The sequence below is a fragment of the Oryctolagus cuniculus genome, chromosome 13 (genome assembly GCF_964237555.1).
Source record: "Oryctolagus cuniculus chromosome 13, mOryCun1.1, whole genome shotgun sequence".
NCBI classification, from domain to species: domain Eukaryota; kingdom Metazoa; phylum Chordata; class Mammalia; order Lagomorpha; family Leporidae; genus Oryctolagus; species Oryctolagus cuniculus.
In genome coordinates, this window is record NC_091444.1 from 104910840 (window position 1) to 104927459 (window position 16620).

General features: G+C 45.1%; 1 protein-coding gene across 8 annotated transcripts in view; it reads left to right on the forward strand.

Moving 5' to 3' along the window:
* ARHGAP21 (Rho GTPase activating protein 21) overlaps nucleotides 1-16620 on the forward strand; it is a 154244-nt gene that overhangs the window by 12525 nt on the left and 125099 nt on the right. Inside the window, exon 1 of one of the 8 annotated variants that reach the window (XM_051820959.2) lies at nucleotides 16086-16376. The exons of 6 other annotated variants lie outside the window; for them this stretch is intronic. In XM_051820959.2, coding sequence (XP_051676919.1) covers nucleotides 16293-16376 — 84 coding nt within the window. In that variant the 5' untranslated portion in view covers nucleotides 16086-16292. Of the gene's footprint in view, nucleotides 1-16085; nucleotides 16377-16620 lie in introns of those variants that run through there. One more of the 8 variants, XM_051820960.2, reaches the window with a different exon arrangement.

Genomic DNA, 16620 nt, shown 5'->3' on the forward strand with positions numbered 1-16620 from the left:
GCAGAGAGCTGGCCTGGAAGAGGAGCAACCAGGACTAGAACCCGGCGCCCATTTGGGATGGCTGTGCTGCAAGTGGAGGATTAACCAAGTGAGCCATGGTGCCAGCCCCCATGTTCAATGCTTGACTCTGCCACCACGCTTGACTGCCTTTTTACTTGATCACTATTATCTATTTTTTTTTTTGACAGGCAGAATGGATAATGAGAGAGAGAGACAGAGAGAAAGGTCTTCCTTTTTGCCGTTGGTTCACCCTCCAATGGCCACTGCGGCCGGTGCGCTGCGGCCGGTGCACCGCGCTGATCTGAAGGCAGGAGCCAGGTACTTCTCCTGGTCTCCCATGGGGTGCAGGGCCCAAGCACTTGGGCCATCCTCCACTGCACTCCCTGGCCACAGCAGAGAGCTGGCCTGGAAGAGGGGCAACCGGGACAGAATCCGGCGCCCCGACCGGGACTAGAACCCGGGGTGTGGGCGCCGCAAGGCGGAGGATTAGCCTAGTGAGCCGCAGCGCTGGAATTACCTATTTCTAACTTTGACTTCCAAGCAGGTTTCCTCGCACGTTGTATTTGGAGCCAGGATCATCTCTCGGGAAAAAGTTGGCAGGCATTGAGAGCCCTGAGGTGGACAGCACCTTCAGGCAGCACGGTGCTACCCAGCACATGGCTTAGACAGTGAAGGGTCTGTGAGTTCTCTACACCGTGATGAGATGTTTGTCATAGTTTTGGCAGGAAAAAAAATGTCTTTTCTAGCTAGCCTTGATCTGACAGTAGACTAGATTGAGATCTTATGTTAATGTGTTAAGAGGACTTTCAACTTTCCGTATCAGTTGATGCGATTAAGAGGAAAAACACAAAATATCAGTGTCAGGAATGAAACAGGGGACATCAACAAAGCCTACAGATACTGAAAGGACAAGATAGGACTATTATGGACACCTTCATACCAAAGGATTTGACTTAAATGGGCAGATTCCTCGAGAAACAAACTGCTGACATGAGGAGAAAAAAATGTAAATGACACCAACGTGTTAAAGAAACTGCATTTGAAATCTCTCCTCGCTCAACACAAAGGACGCTCCAGGTCCAGATGGTGTAGCATGTCACGTGTTTAAGGAAAAATTCATAGCAGTTCTGGACAGATTCAGAAACTAGAGGCCCGGAGAAGATGTCCCATCTCCTTGTTTGAGGCCTGTGCACCAAGCCTGATGACCAGATTAGAAAACTACGGATCAAGGGAGCGCGACAGGAACCTTCATGATTGCAGATGTAAAAATCCTTAACAAAACATCAGCAAACCCAGCATAGCAGTGTATGCAAAGGATAGTAAATAAATCATGACGAAGTTGGAATTATCCCAGGAATGAGAGATGAATTTATTATTCAAAAATCAGTCGATATAATTTACATTATACTAGAATAAAGGAGAAGGTTCATATCATCGCAGTAGATGCAGGAAAAGCATTTGATAAAATCTAAGATTCATCATGAAAACTCGTATAATACTGGGAATAAAGGAAACATTCTCAGTTTGATGAAGGACATCTATGGAAAAACAAGCTGTCTTACTTCATGGTGAAATACTGAATTTTCCTGCTAAAAAAGGATGTCTGCCCCTCTCAACACTTGTAAAATATTATACCAGAGACCTGTTTAGTGTAACAAGCCAAAAACAAAAACAAAAACAGACCAAACCAACAAACAAAAAAATTGAAGGAATGAAAAGGGAAGGAAGAAATAAATTTCTTTATTTACAGACAACATGATTATGCACATAGAAAATTGTAAGGAATCTGCTTGGTGTAATAAGCCAAAAAAAAAAAAAAAACCCTGCTAGAACTAATAAGTGAGTTTTTCAATGTTGCAAGATGCAAGGTTATTATATTTTAAAGAAGATCTACTGCTGAGAGATATGTTTGTGGGTTGGAAGACTAAATGCTGTTAAGATGTGTCTTAGCCACAGGTTATTCCCTAGGGTCAAGTAAATCTCAGTCAGAATTCTAGCCTGTCCTTCCATCCTTCTATCCATCTGTCTGTCTTTCTTTGTCTCCCTCTCCCTTTCTTTTTTTCTAGAACTATACAAATTGATTCCAAATTTCATATGGCAATGCAAAGGATATGGAATGGCCAAAGCAATTTTGAAAAAGAACAAAATTGGAGGACTTGCACTATATTACTTAATCAAAAGCACAAAAATCAAGACTGTAGAATTAGTGTCCTAGTAGACATAGAAGAATGGAGAGACCCGTACAGAGTCATTTGAATCCAGCAAGGAGAGGACAATATTTTCTTTTGTTTAAATGTTATTTAAGGAACACAACTTTGTGTATCTAATATATACAGATTTGGGTACATGAAACTTCTTCTCCCCACCTCCCTTCTACCTATACACCCTCCTTTCTTCCTCCTCCGTCTTTCTTTCCCATTCTTATTTTTTACAGAGATTAATTTTTAGTTAATTTTTATACTCATAAGATTAACCCTACACCAAGTAGAGAGGTCACTGATTAGTATGAAGAAAAAAGAAGAAAATAACAAAAACAAACAAAAGAAAACTATTGTTCCCCAACAGTCAAGGCAAGGGCTGTTCAAAATTGTCGCATCTCACAGTGTCAGTTTCACTCCTATGGATTACATTTTAAGGACTCTATTAGTTACCACAGATTAGAGAAAGCATATGGTATTTGTCCTTTTGTGACTGGCTTATTTCACTATGTATAATGGTTTCCAGTTGCATCCATTTTTCCATTTTGTTGCAAATGACAGGATTTCATTTTTTTTTTTTTACTGCTGTGTTGAATTACATAGTGTATATATACCATAATTTCTTTATCCAGTCTTCAGCTGATGGCCATCTGGGTTGATTCCATGTCTTAGCTATTGTAAATTGAGCTGAAATGAACATGGGGGTGCAGACAACTCTTTCATATGCTGATTTCATTTCCTTTGGATAAATTCCCAGGAGTGGGATGCCTGGGTCTTATGGTAGGGCTGTAGTCAGCTCTCTGATATCTCTGTAAAGTCTTCCACAGTGACTGTACCAGTCTACGTTCCCACCAGCAGTGGATTGAGGTACCCTTCTCCCCATATTCTCGTCAGCATCTGTTGTTGGTTGATTTCTGTATGAGGACCATTCTAACAGGGGTGAGGTGAAACCTCATTGTGATTTTATTTGCATTTCCCTGACGGCTAGTGAGCCTGAGCATTTTTTTTTTCATGTGTCTATTGACCATTTGCATGGAGACGACAGTATTTGCAGCAAGGGTGTGGAGCAAGTGGTATCCATATGGGAAAAATGGAGCTTCCATCTTCATGTCAGAACACACAGAAATTTAACTCAAAATGGATCACTGATGTAAAAGCAAAAGCTAAAAATAAAACTTGTGGTAAAAAATAAAAACATGCATAGCTTTGGAGTAGACAAAGATTTTTGAAACAGGGCATAGAAAGCGTTAACCAAAAAAAAAAAAAAAAAAAAAAGAATAATTAGACTTCATCAAAATAAAAAAACTCCTGCTCTTTGTAAAACACTGAAAGGAAATAAAAAGTGGAGCCCCAGAGTCGGGGAGGAGATCTGCATGCGATGTGTCTGACTGGGGACTTGGCCCAGGGTATGTGAAGGGCTCTTGACAACTCTGTAATGAGACAACTGCCTGATTTTTACAGCGGGCAAAAGTTGATCTCCGTGAGAGAAGACATAGGCGTGGTAAATAAACACACAAAGAGAGAGGTTCCACAGCACAGCGATCCCCGGAAAACTGCAACTTAAAATTACAGTGCGCCACCACTGTGTGCCCACTATTAGAACAGCTGACGTGCACAATAGGAACATCAAGTGTTACTGGGTGTATGCAGCGACTGAACTCTGTGCATTGTGGATAGAGATACAAAATGACACAGCCGCTAGGGAGAACATTCCGGTAGTTTCTCAAAATCAAACACATTCACCGTGCGACACACATCTGCATATTTATGTGTGGAGCAGCTGATATCCCCAAATTTGAAACAGCCCAAACGTCCACCAGTAGCAGATGAATGAGCAAGTGATAGTATGTCCATACTATTCATCAGTTAAAGAAACAGTGCAGTACACCAACATGGTTGAATCAAAAAAGACTGGGAAAAAAGGCAGATTTGAAAGAGTAGATGATGTACATCAAACTCTAGAACTGCGTAGTCTGTGCACAGTGAGGCTAGTCATAGCAAGCAGATTAATGGTTGTGCTTGTCTGGGATTGGAAGTAATTGATTGTGAAGTGGCATGAAGGAGCGTGGCATGATGGGAACATTCTCTAGCTTCACTGTGTGTGTGTGTGTGTGTGTGGGTGGTGCTTGTATGTATGCATTTGTCAGAATTCCTGGCGCTGTACATTTAAAATGAAAGAGTGAGAAAGGCCCTGAGAGAGAGCCAGCAAGAGAGCAAGCAACCGCTATCTTTCATCTGCTGGTTTACTCCCACATGGCTGCCCTAGCCAGACCTGGGCCAGGCAGAGGACAGGACCCTGGAACACCATCCTGGTCTCCCACATGGGTGGCAGAGGCCCGACTGCTGGGGCCATCTTTTGCTGCTTTCCTAGGCACGTTAGCGGGGAGATGATGGGCAGTGTCTTAACCCACTGTGCCACAATGCCAGGCCCCAGGAACATTTTATTATATGAAAATTAAGCCACAGCAAGATTTACTTAAAAAGAAAAAAAGGTTGACAACATCCCACTTTGGTGAGGATGTGGCACCCTGAAGCTCTGAGGTGTTGCTGACAGGAGTGTAAAATGGGACAGCACTTTAAAAACCCTTGTCAGTTTCTTACGAGGTGCATTCCATTCCTAGATGTTTCCCCAGGAGGAAACATATCCCCACAAAGGATTGTTTAAGAGTGTTTACAACAGCTTCAGTACCGCAGCTCCAAACTGGCAGCAACTCAACTGCCCATTATAGGAAAATGGTTAAAAATACTCGGGCTCTGGAGAGCTTTTCAATAATAAAAAAAGCAGCAGATTATATATTCATATAGTTGTTGGGTGTCAGAGACATGCTAAACAACAAAGAAGGTCAGTGAAAGGTTACACGCCTGGGGCTGGCGCTATGGCGTAGCGGGTAAAGCTGCTGCCTGCAGTGCCGGCATCCCTTGTGGGCGCCACTTCGAATCCCACCTGCTCCACTTCCGATCCAGCTCTCTGCTGTGACCTGGGAAAGCAGAAGAAGATGGCCCAAGTCCTTGGGCCCCTGCACCCACGTGGGAGACCCAGAAGAAGCTCCTGGTTCCTGGCTTCAGATTGGCGCAGCTCTGGCATTTGCGGCCAGTTGGGGAGTGAATCAGCAGATGGAAGACCTCTCTCTCTCTCTGCCTCTCCTTCTCTCTCTGTGTAACTCTGACTTTCAAATAAATAAATAGATCTTTAACAAAGACAAGGCTACATGCTGTACGATTTCATTTGCCAAATGTTTTGGGACGAGCAGAACGCACGTATGCAGATGGAAGTTGGAATGGTGCCTGCCTCTGTGGGGGTGGAGGAGCAGCCAGGAGGGGTGCGGGACCATCCTGGGATTGTGGAAAGTGCCCTCTCCATATGGCTGAGAGTTACTTAGGTGCGTGCATCGGTGAGATGCCATGAATTGCACTTAAGATCTGTGCATTCTGCTCTGAGTAAATACTCATACTTCAAGTAAAACAGAACAAGTGAAATTTAAAATGAAAAATAAGAATAGGATGAGGGGTTAAAGAGGGTAACTAGAACCGATGGGTAAGGTATTAAGCAGCTCACCTAGTACTAAAACATTGTGTTCCCCTCTTTCTTAGTATGCTCTCTTTCATTGAGAGGTGGTCATCTCCCATCCACAAGTTCATTTCCCAAATGCCTACAACAGCCAGAGCTGGGCCAGGTCAAAGTCAGCAGCCTGGAAGTTAATTTGGGGCTTCCTCATAGCTGTCTGGGATCCATATACTTGAGCCATCACCTGGTGTCAGCCAGGGTATGTATCAGCAGGCAGGCAGGACAAAGGCTGGAGCTAGGACTAGAACCTAGACACTGCATGGGATGTAGGCAACCAAGCTGTGTCGTAACCACGGGGCAAAGCCAGCCCTGTGTCTGCTCTCTCTTACTCTCAGACCCTCCAAGTATATATATATATATATATATATATATATATATATATTTTTTTTTTTTTTTTAAAAAAAGGAATTCAAAAATACTTTTAGCTTATATGAGATATCTTCAGGAAGCTCATGGAAAATGGATATTATGAAAAGACTATGGATTTCAAAATTTCCACATAATGTTTTATTTAGTTATGCCAGCTCTATTTTTAAAATTGGTGTAGGAGTTCTTAACCTTTTTCTATTGTGATAACATACATAATGTAAAATTTCCTGTTGTAACCACTTATTGCACGATTTAGCTCATTAAATACATTCAGAGTGTTGTATAGCCATCATCATAATCTCTCTCCAGAACTCTCTCATCGTCCTAAACAGAAGCTATTTAGCAATAGCCCCCTATTCTCCCTGGCCCATGGTAGCTGCTGTTCTACTTCTTAGTGTTAAGAATCTGCCTATTCTAGATATCTCATGTGAGGGGAATCATGCAATATTTGTCATTTTGTGCTTTCTCATTTAATATATATTTATGTATTTTAAAGATTTATTTATTTGACAGAGGTATAGAGAGAGAGAGAGAGAGAGAGAATCTTCCATTTGCTGGTTTACTCTCCAGATGGCTACAACAGCCAGGGATGAGCCAGGCCGATGCCTGGAGCAAGGAGCTTCATCCTGATCTCCCATGTGGGTGCAGGGACCCAAACACTTGGGCCATCTTCCATTGCTTTCCCAGGTGCATTAGCAGGGAGCTGGATTGGAAGTAGAACAGCTGGGACACAAACCAATGCCCATATGGGATGCCGGCATTACAAGCATCGGCTTTACACTGTACACCACAAAGCCAGCCACCAAACTTTAGCTTTTAAGAATTAAATCAGGGCCTGCTGCTGTTTCATAGTGGGTAAAGCCACCGCCTGCAGTGCTGGCATCCCATATGGGTGCTGGTTCGAGTCCCGGCTGCTCCACTTCCAATCCAGCTCTCTTCGATGGCCTGGGAGTGCAGTAAAAGATGGCCTAAGCATTTGAATCTGTGTGCCTGTATGGAAGGCCTGGAGGAAGCTCCTGGCTCCTGGCTTTGGTTCCACCCAGTGCCAGCCACTGTGGCCATTTGGGAAGTGAACCAGCAGATGGAAGACTTCTCCCTCTGTCTGCCTCTCTGTAACTCTTTCAAATACATAAATAAATCTTTTTTTTTTTTTTTTTTAAAGAGTGAAGTCAGAGTCCTTCTTTTTAAATATTTTAATCTGGCTTTGTAGACCTCTTCATATGCTTAACTTTTGTTTTTGCTAATTTCCTTTGTCAACAGTTTTATCATCTGGAAACTAATAGGTATTGTGGCAATTTTGCTTTTCTATAAATAATCTAACAGGCATGGTTGTGAACTGTGGATTTGTTTCTGTTAGATTAACTGTGTATGTTATAGAACACCTTGTCTTCCAAGATGGTCTTAAACTTTTAGTAGGAAAAGTGGCCAGTTGGATTTTTTCTTTTTGTCTAGAATACAGAGAATAGGTTCCCAATAACGAGAAACGAGTAAGCTTTTGTGAAAGGTGGTATGATTGTTAAGAGCCTGTGAATATATAAATCAGAAAAAAATAGTTATAGATAGTCCTTTGATTTCTAGCATAGAATATGTAATGATGTCTGTCTCCAGGTTTGAGTTTTTCACAAGCTTTAAATATACTTTATTTCTGTTTTGCTCTAGACATTTATGTTAATATTTATTTAGTCTTAAAATTCTGTTCAGTTGTTTGTAAGTGCCGGAGTGTAATGTATCAATACACACTGGGCTGGAGTAGATTTTTAGGCACTTTTTCAGTACTTGAGAGAACCTTTAATCCTTATTATATGTGAGTGTGCCACATTTAATCATTGTGACAACCTCATGAGGTGTGTATTATACCCGTTTTACAGATATGGACCATATAGTTTTAATGGAGGAGGAAAAAAACTATAGGAAGACAGTCTTTTTTAATGATTACTGTTTTTATTGGGTGGGGGGCGGCTCCCACCTACTAGTTAGCTCCCTAAACGTCTGCGATGGCTGTGCCTGGGCCATGCCAAAGCCAGGAGTCAGGAATGCAGTCCAGGTCTCCCTCGTGCATGGCAGGGACCCGACTGCTTCAGCCCTGTCTGCTGGCTCCCTAGGTCTGCGTAAGCAGGGAGCTGAACTCGGAGCCTTAGCCAGGAAGCAGATCCAGCTCTCAGGTGGCACATGCGTGTCTTACCTGTAGATAGTAAGCAGCTAAGTGGGGCATTACCAGCTTGAGAATTCTATCAGCGGTGCACTGTGTCTCGGCAAAGTAGCCCACGAAGGGTCTGCAGAGGGCTGTGACAGCCTCTGTTGCTTTAGGGCATCAGACGAGCGAGCAGAAGTCATGCGCTGAGTTTGGTCAGTCTCAGGGATGGTCTCGAAGACTGAGGGTTGGATGACTCAGTGGTGTCTTGTCACTTCTCTGCAGTGGTGTACTGTCTTGTATGAAAATGTTTTCCGGCAGAAGGGCTGCCCCACCATAACAGGACTGGAGACACGTGTGCTTCTTTCACTCGATGCCCTCCTGCCCATCTTAATAGCCATTGTCCCCTGAACTATGGGGTCCAAAGAGTTTTCATTTCCGCTCATGTTCGTTTGCCTGAAATCCATTTCCTGTGTCTTGTCGTCTGTGTAAATGCCTCGCTTCTTCAACGTGCAGCTCGAGGGTCACCTGCCTTGCCAGCTTTCTCTGACCTGAAGGACCCAGGCAGATGGTCTTCTTTCTCTCCCTCTGGATGCCTGTGTCCAGTTACTCTCATGTATAGATCTGTAATCTGTTACGAAGCAGCCCTGCATTGTTCAGAACTCGGGAGGTTTTTTTTTTTTTTTTTTTTTTTTTTTAATATAAAATGAGGCACATTCTGGGACAGTGCCCGGATCTCTGAACCAGCTGCTGTGAGAGGCATGCGTATTTATAAGATAGGAAGCAACTAAAGGCTTGGAAAGAGCCTCGTGTTGTCTCCTGGTGGGGGCAGGTTCAGCTATCAGTGAGTGGTAAGAGATGTTTTCACTTTCAGAACTCTTTTTAAATGCAGCAGTGCTAGTGTAGGCTTTTCAATACAGATTAACCATTGTTTGGAAGTACACACTGTGTATTTTAGCAAAAAATACCTAATAATCATGACACTTTGGGTGTTTTTTTCTTCTTTCTTTCTGTTTATAGGAATGATTGGTTCTCTGATCAATTCTAAGGTGACGGCTGTCATCTGTCTGTCTTATGTGTAGGTGTGGACATGTTATGTGTCTCCGTGTTTCACTTGATTTGTCCCATTTTGGCGTGTGGTAGCCTCCTTAGGCTTTCTCCTGAGCCCTTTGGAAGCTTCTGGTATGACTTTTTTTTTTTTTTTTTTTTTTTTTTTTTAAGATTTTATTTATTTCTTTGAGAGGTAGAGTTACAGACAAAGAAAGGTCTTCTGTCTGCTGGTTTACTCCCCAGATGGCTGCAACAGCCGAAGCTGAGCCTGTCTGAGGCCAGGAGCCAGGAGTCAGGAGCTTCTTCTGGGCCTCCCATGTTGGTGCAGGGGCCCAAGCACTCAGGCCATCTTTCACTGCTTTCCCAGGCCATAGTAGAAAACTGGATTGGAAGTGGAGCAGCCGGGACTCAAACTGCTGCCCATATGGGATGCTGGTGCTGCAGGTGTAGGCTTAGCCTACTACGCCACAGCACTGGCCCCTGGTATGACTTTGTCACCCATCTTTTTGTACTTTTCCTGCCTAAGAGCTGAAATTTGCCAATTCTTTTAGTTTTTCTTCCTCCTTTTGGTGGAAGTGGTATTTTAAGGCACTTGGATGGTAGATACGTTCATTGCTACTGAGTTGCAATTGTTGGTAGGCCTTTTTACACACACACACACATGCACACACACACATACACGCTGACACAAACACATTTTGACCTTCTTTTTTACTTAAAATTTTTTTTATTTGAAAGGCAGTTAGAGAGTGAGAGCATTGGGGAGTGGGAGAGAGCGAGAGCAAGCTCCCATCTGCTGGTTCAGGTAGGACCAGGCCAAAGCTGGGAGCTAGGAAGTCAATTTGAGACTCCCATGTGGGTGGCAGGGTCCCAGGTACTTGAGCCGTGTGTGACCTGCTGTCTCCCATGGTGTACATTAGCAGGAAATTAGAATTAGGAGTATAACTGGGAATTGAACCAAGGAACCTGATATGGGATGTGGGTGTCCTAACTAGTCTCTTAACCTCTGTACCAAATGGCTTACATCTGACTCTTTATTTTGAAATAACTGTAGACTCACTAAAAAGTTGGAGAATAGTGCGTATAATTCCTATGTATCACCCATATTTCCCTGATGTAAACATCTTATCTAACTGTAGTATAAATGATCAAAACCAAAATTGTGTATTGTATTAATATTACCAAACTGTAGGCCTTATCCACTATATTAAAAGTTTAAGATAATTCATGTGTCATCCTGATACTTTCCTTTCAAATTCAGAAAGGATTGTACTTAGTTTCCTATACTACATCTGATTTTTTTCTTCTACATTGAAAATCCTAGTTCTCTTTTTTTTTTTTCCATTTAAAGATTTATTTATTTATTTATTTGAAAGAGTTACAGCGAGAGAAGGAGAGACACACAGGGAGATCTTCCATCTGCTGGTTCACCCCCTAGATGGTCACAGTGGCCTTGGCTGGGTCAGGACCCTGGAACTCCATCTGAACCTCCCATGGGAGTAGCAAGGGCCCTGGCACTGGGCCATCTTCTGCTGCTTTCCCAGGCCATAGCAGAGAGCTGGATCCCAAGTGGAGCAGCCGGGACTCAAACCAGTGATCATAAAGGATGCCGGTAGTGCAGGCGGTGGCTTTACCCGCTATGTCACAGCGCCGGCCCCCAAATTTTAGTTCTTAAGGACACAAAGAGGCATTAGAATATCCCAAAAGCACTCATTTAATTTTATCCCAGATAACATCCAGCAATACAGTAGTGAGCAATCAAAGTGATTACTGCAGTGTTAGACTTTTTTGGACCTATGCTTTCTTTATTCTGCTTTGTCAAACCATGTGAGCAGGTGTTACGTGTGTTTTCTCCCCTTTAGCTAACAGAGCTGTGTGTTTAATGCTGACTCCCGGTTCGCATGTCAATGTTTCTCTAGTCATTTTGATTGTCCAGAGCTCATTCTCTACCAGGAAGGAGTTTATCTGTGGCCTGTAATTGAAAATCAGTGTTGCTGGGTTTTGACTCATGTTTCCTTCTTTGAACAGATTTTTTTTTTTTTTTTAAGATTTATTTATTTCTTTGAAAGGCAGAGTTACAGAGAGGCGGCGGCAGAGATTGAGAGAAGTCTTCCATCCTTCCATCCACTAGTTCACTCCCCGAATGGCTGCAATAGCCAGAACTGGGCCAATCTGAAGCCAGGAGTCAGGAACTTCTTCTGGGTCTCCAAGTGGGTGCAGGGGCCCAAGGACTTGGGCCACCCTCCAGTGCTTTCCCAGGCCATAGTGGAGAGCTGGATCTGAGGTGGAGCAGCTGGGACTTGAACTCGTGCCCACAAGGGATGCTGGCACTGCAGGCAGCAGCTTTACCTGCTATGCCACAGCACTGGCCCTTCTTTGAATATCTTAAAGACATTGTCCCAGGTGGTTTTTTTGGAGGGGTAGCACATAAACCTTGCTGTTTAGAACTCTGACAGCCATTTAATCCTATTTCTATCATAAATAATTAGACCTGTTCTATTCAGATGTGAAAGGACTTCTTTCATGTCCATCAATTTTACAAGAATATATCTTAATATTGCTGGTCATTGTGGGTCTCCAATCCCAGGTACCTTGATGTTCCCTTTCAACATACAGTTTTAATTTTTAGCTCAGGAAAGTGTAATTAAATTACAGTTTTCAATGTTTGTTCTATTTCCTTGCTTGAGTTTCTTCCTAAGGGACAGTGTTCTACCTACACCGAAACTCCCTTGTCTGTCTACAGTGTTTGTATTTCCTCTGGCACAGTCCTTAATTCTCAATTGATTTAATTCTGCTTTTTTGATTTCTATCGGGTCATTTTTGAGTTTGTGTAGTTCTGAATTATACTTTTCTTTCGTGGCTGCTCGCGTTTTTCATGTCTTTTAACTTTTGGGAAGTAATAGATGATACTTGGTGTGTGTTTTGTGGGCACATCTTCCTAACGTGTTCATTCTTTGTAGGGCTATTTTGCTTCTCATTCTTTTTCCTTAGACGTTGTGACCTTGTATGGTGTTTAGTTTGCTCCTTTTCTGCTGGTAATTTCTAACTGAGTTTTCCTGAACTTTTACAAAGAGATGTGTTTAGCATAGATTTTCTAACTTTTGCAAAAGTTTCTCTTCTGTTGTATACTGCTTACTTTTTATGATATTCTGCTTCTGTCCCAGTTACGCTCTCCTTTTTATCTGGACCTACTCTTTGTCTCTACTGGCATCATTTTACTCAATTTTTAAAAAATGTCTATTTATTTGCAAGGCACAGTTAGTGGGAAGAGAGAGAAAGGGAGTGAAGTCTTCCATCCACTGGTTTATTCCCCAAACGGTCTCAATGGCTGGAGCTGGGCCAGGCCAAAGCCAGGAGCCTGGAACGCCATCCTTGTCTCCTACATGGGTCGCAGGGGCCCAAGCACTTGGGCATCTTCCACTGCTTTCCCAGGTGCATTAGCAGGGAGCTGGATCGAAGTGGAGCAGTCAGGACTCAAACCAGCGCTCATATGGAGTGCTGGCGTCTCAGGTGGTGGCTTAACCAGCTGTGCCACAATGCCGGTCTGTTCTGTTCAGCTTGTGTTTTGTGTCCAGCAGTCTCCTCAGCTCACAGCTTTTCCTCAGAAGGGAGGCTTTCTGGTCAGTTTTGTTGTACTGTGAATTCAGAGCCAACTTCGCATCTATTTTGGACATTTCCAAAGATTCCCTTTCACACACCTCTTTGAGTGGGAAACCGTATTCCAGTTTGAGTTATTTTTCTCACATTGGCCGTTGTACTTCCCAGGAAGTGACTCTTGGCTCTTTGAACCTTCTGTGATAAATTGCCACACATGGGGTGGTTTGCAGCAGCAGACGTGTACTTTCTCCCCGTTCTGGTGGCTCCACGAATCGCTTGGTTTGCGGCAGCCTTACTGCCGTCTGTGCCCTGTCTTCCGCTGGCCGTCTCCACTGCAGGTCCGCGTTCCCTCTGCCTACCCCTCATCAAGGTGTGTGTCCTTGGTCATTCAGGGCGGTTGCCTCTTGAGGTCTGTATCATAAGTACATCTGCAGAGAGCCCTTTTCCGAATCGCTCCCAGGTTCTCTACACGAGGTGTTTCCCTGGGGTTCTGTTTGGTCCCATGCCTGCTACTGCGCTTTTGCACTTTGCTGGTGACGCTGTGTACCACTTGCCATCGTCAGTGGCTGTCTGTCACGTTCACTGGGGCTCACAGGGCCACCCCCTTCCCTGTAAATATTGCCCTGTGTGCTGTAGCTTCATTTCTGACTGCACTCTCGTAGCTGTGGGGCAGGAAGGGAATTTAGGCCGATTTCTATATTGGTCTTCGCGTAAGGAAGAGATGGGCAGTTATGTGACTGTTTTCCTTTGTGTGAACCTGACTGAGTTTTGGAAAGATTTTGCAGATGGGGGTGCTTCCAGTGGGGACCGTGAAGGTGTAGAAGACAGACCGTGTTTAGGAAAGATTTCTGAAACCTCACTTGCAGTCGGGCATTCCGTCTCTCTAATGGGTTTCGTCGTTCGTTTTCTCAGTGTGGACTTTGTTCAGTGGTTCTAAATTATCAGCGGCCTGAAACCCCTTCAGCCCTCTCCCAGAATTTTGGGTGAGATGGAATAGTTTCAGTGTAGGTATTTAGGGATTTTGCTAGAAACCCATCTGCCCCAACTGCTTTCTTAGAGGGATTATATGAGGAAGGAAGCGACTTTTTGTTTTGCCTTAAACTTGTGATAATGATCCCTTTGTTTCCAAGCTAAAAGTTATTCTGTCCTAAAACGATTGAAATTTGGTGCAAATATCAAAGCATCAAAGATGCCTGTTATGTTTAGACTTGTGCTTCCGTGTGTATGAACTTGTTCAGGGCGCGTTTGCTGAGCACTGTGCGAGTGCCAGGCTCAGGCCGCGTGGCTGGCGGGAAGGGCAGCGCAAGGGGCGGGAGCCCTCACCTCGCGTCGGAGCAGGGGAAGTTCTCCCCAGAAGCCGTGTGCAGCCGAGCCAGGAAGGAGGTCGGGAGGGAGAGGAAGGTTCTGGCCAGAGGGGTCCAGCTGCAGCTGAAAGAGCTACAGCTGGGAGGCTTTCTAAGGTCTCCCTGGAGGAGCCGGGTGCCTGGCCAAGGAAGGGGGAGATGTGGCCCTGCGCCGCAGACTTTACTGATTCTTCTCACATCATCGATGTTACATAATTAGAGTAACTCCGATAAGACTGACACCAAGAGGCTGTGCAGACACACCGCTGGCTTGTGTGAAGTGGGCGTCACCAGGTGGGAGTGGTGTCCTCCCAGGTTCGCGAGCTGAGCTTGCTGGGGAGTCAGCGGGCATTCACAGGGTGACAAGTGAAGTTTGGTTTGTCTGTGACCAGACAGTTAGGCAGGTCTCAAATCAGCCAGCATCTACCGTAATGATAGTTTTGGCTCACAGGGAGAGATGCCGAGAGAAGAGAGCCAAGGTCAGAACCTGAGAGAAGAGAGCCAAGGTCAGAACCTCAAGGAACACCACCCTTGAAGGGATGCCCAGAGAGACAAACTTGCTCAAGGTTGCAGAAAGGGCAAGTTAGAAACCAGCTTTTTAGGGACCTCAGTTTTCAGATTTGGGGGACTTCGGATTTTTGCATTTGGGCTCCGAGAAGCCTTGCAGTGTCGTTATTTGTGAAACCCAGCTTTTCTCAAACTCACCTTGCGGCTAAAGACGTCTCCACCTAGCTCTGCTTCATGTTCCGCATCCTGTAGTACCAGGAGGGACAGAGTCAGACTTTGGAAAGTACTCCTTTGGACAGGCAGATGGGGCGGGGTCGGGAGGCAGCAGGAGGCTCCCAGGCAGAGTGATCAAAGGGCCATCTTCTGGTGTAAGAAGTGTTGTGTTCATCCTGCCGAGGCGGGATTCCAGAGAGGAGCCTGTGAGACGGGGTGCCGGCCAGACCGTCTCAAGGCCGATGGGGCTGTCTGGGAGAAAGCTGATGGGCTCTGAGTGTAGGCAGGGGTGGTGCAGTCGATAGGGGCGCAGTTCAACTGTGCCGTAGAAGTGACAGGAGTTGGTAGCGCCATGTGAGAAGTGGGAGGCGGGGGTTTCTAGGATGACTCTGGTTTCTGTTTGCCGGCCAAGGTGATGAGTTGTGCCACCAAGCAGATCAGGGGATGTGGGTGCTGGTGCGGGCAGGGACCTGGGTGTCAGTGCTGAGCAAGGGTTCAGGCATGCAGATTTGGGGCTTGGGAGAGAGTGGCCTCTAAGAGAGGCTTGGAAGTGATTCACAGTTACAGTTGTGGCCTGCAGGGTGACATCATCGGAGGTTAGAAAGATAACGATATCTAAGGACAGCGTAAGAAAGGGGAAGTGTCTTACCTTCTGATTCAGACAGCAAGGGGAGCCAGGCTCGAGAGTGCTGATGGTCATTTATTAGGTCTCTCTCGGGTACTGCATTAGGCATTTCATAAATACAGTTTCATTTAATCTGGCTTGCTGAGGGTGGGTGTTCCTATCCCTCTTCTACAGAGGAGTGATGGCAGCCCAAAGCCCTTAGCTGCAGGTCTGACCTCTAGTTGGTAGCAGTGGAGGAGGGGTTCTGTCTTCTAGGGTCCAGGCTTTCACACTTGGCCCTCCTGCCTCTTGTAACGAAATCAGAGAAGGAGCTGGCGAGGGCTCTGAGACGTGCAGCCCGGTGTGGAATGGTTTGCTGTGGTTTGCAGCCAGCACGGTTACTCCCGAGCCGTGCTGTCACTGAAGGAATACATACTAGCTGACAGTGCCTAGAAAGGAGGAAAAAGGAATCATCTTTTTAAAAAGAGATGATCTCAAACCCTGAGACTTATGAAAAACCTTTCCTTCCTGACGGAGTGACGTCAGCGTGTGGGCGTGTGGGAAGAGGAGGTCGCCCTGCCGCGGAGCCCTGGCTGCTGAGCCGGGAAAGGCAGGGCAGGCAGGCGCTGGCGGCTGCCAGCACTGCAGAGCTGGGGAGGGAGCTGCCCTGCTGACAGCCGCTGAGTCAGGGAGGCGCACGCCGCGCTGGGCAGCCATGGCTCAGCTCAGGGTTTTAGACTGCGTGATGAACCACAACTGGAGTTTCCTGTGCAATCTGTACTGTGCCTGGAGTGGCCAGGTGAGTTTCCTACCTGTCTACTTCCTTTTAATTCAGAACCAAAAAACCCAAAGAGGTCGGATATGAATATTCTGTCTTCTTGTGACAGTGAGAAGAAATCATCCTTTAGAGGGAGGGTATTACCCTCCATTGGAACATTTGTCTAACACGGCATTCCTCCAGTCGAAGGACTGGGATTGCTCCAAGAATTGTGTTAACTCCGATAGAGCATTGAGTCACGAGGGGGAGGGGAATTATTAAGAAC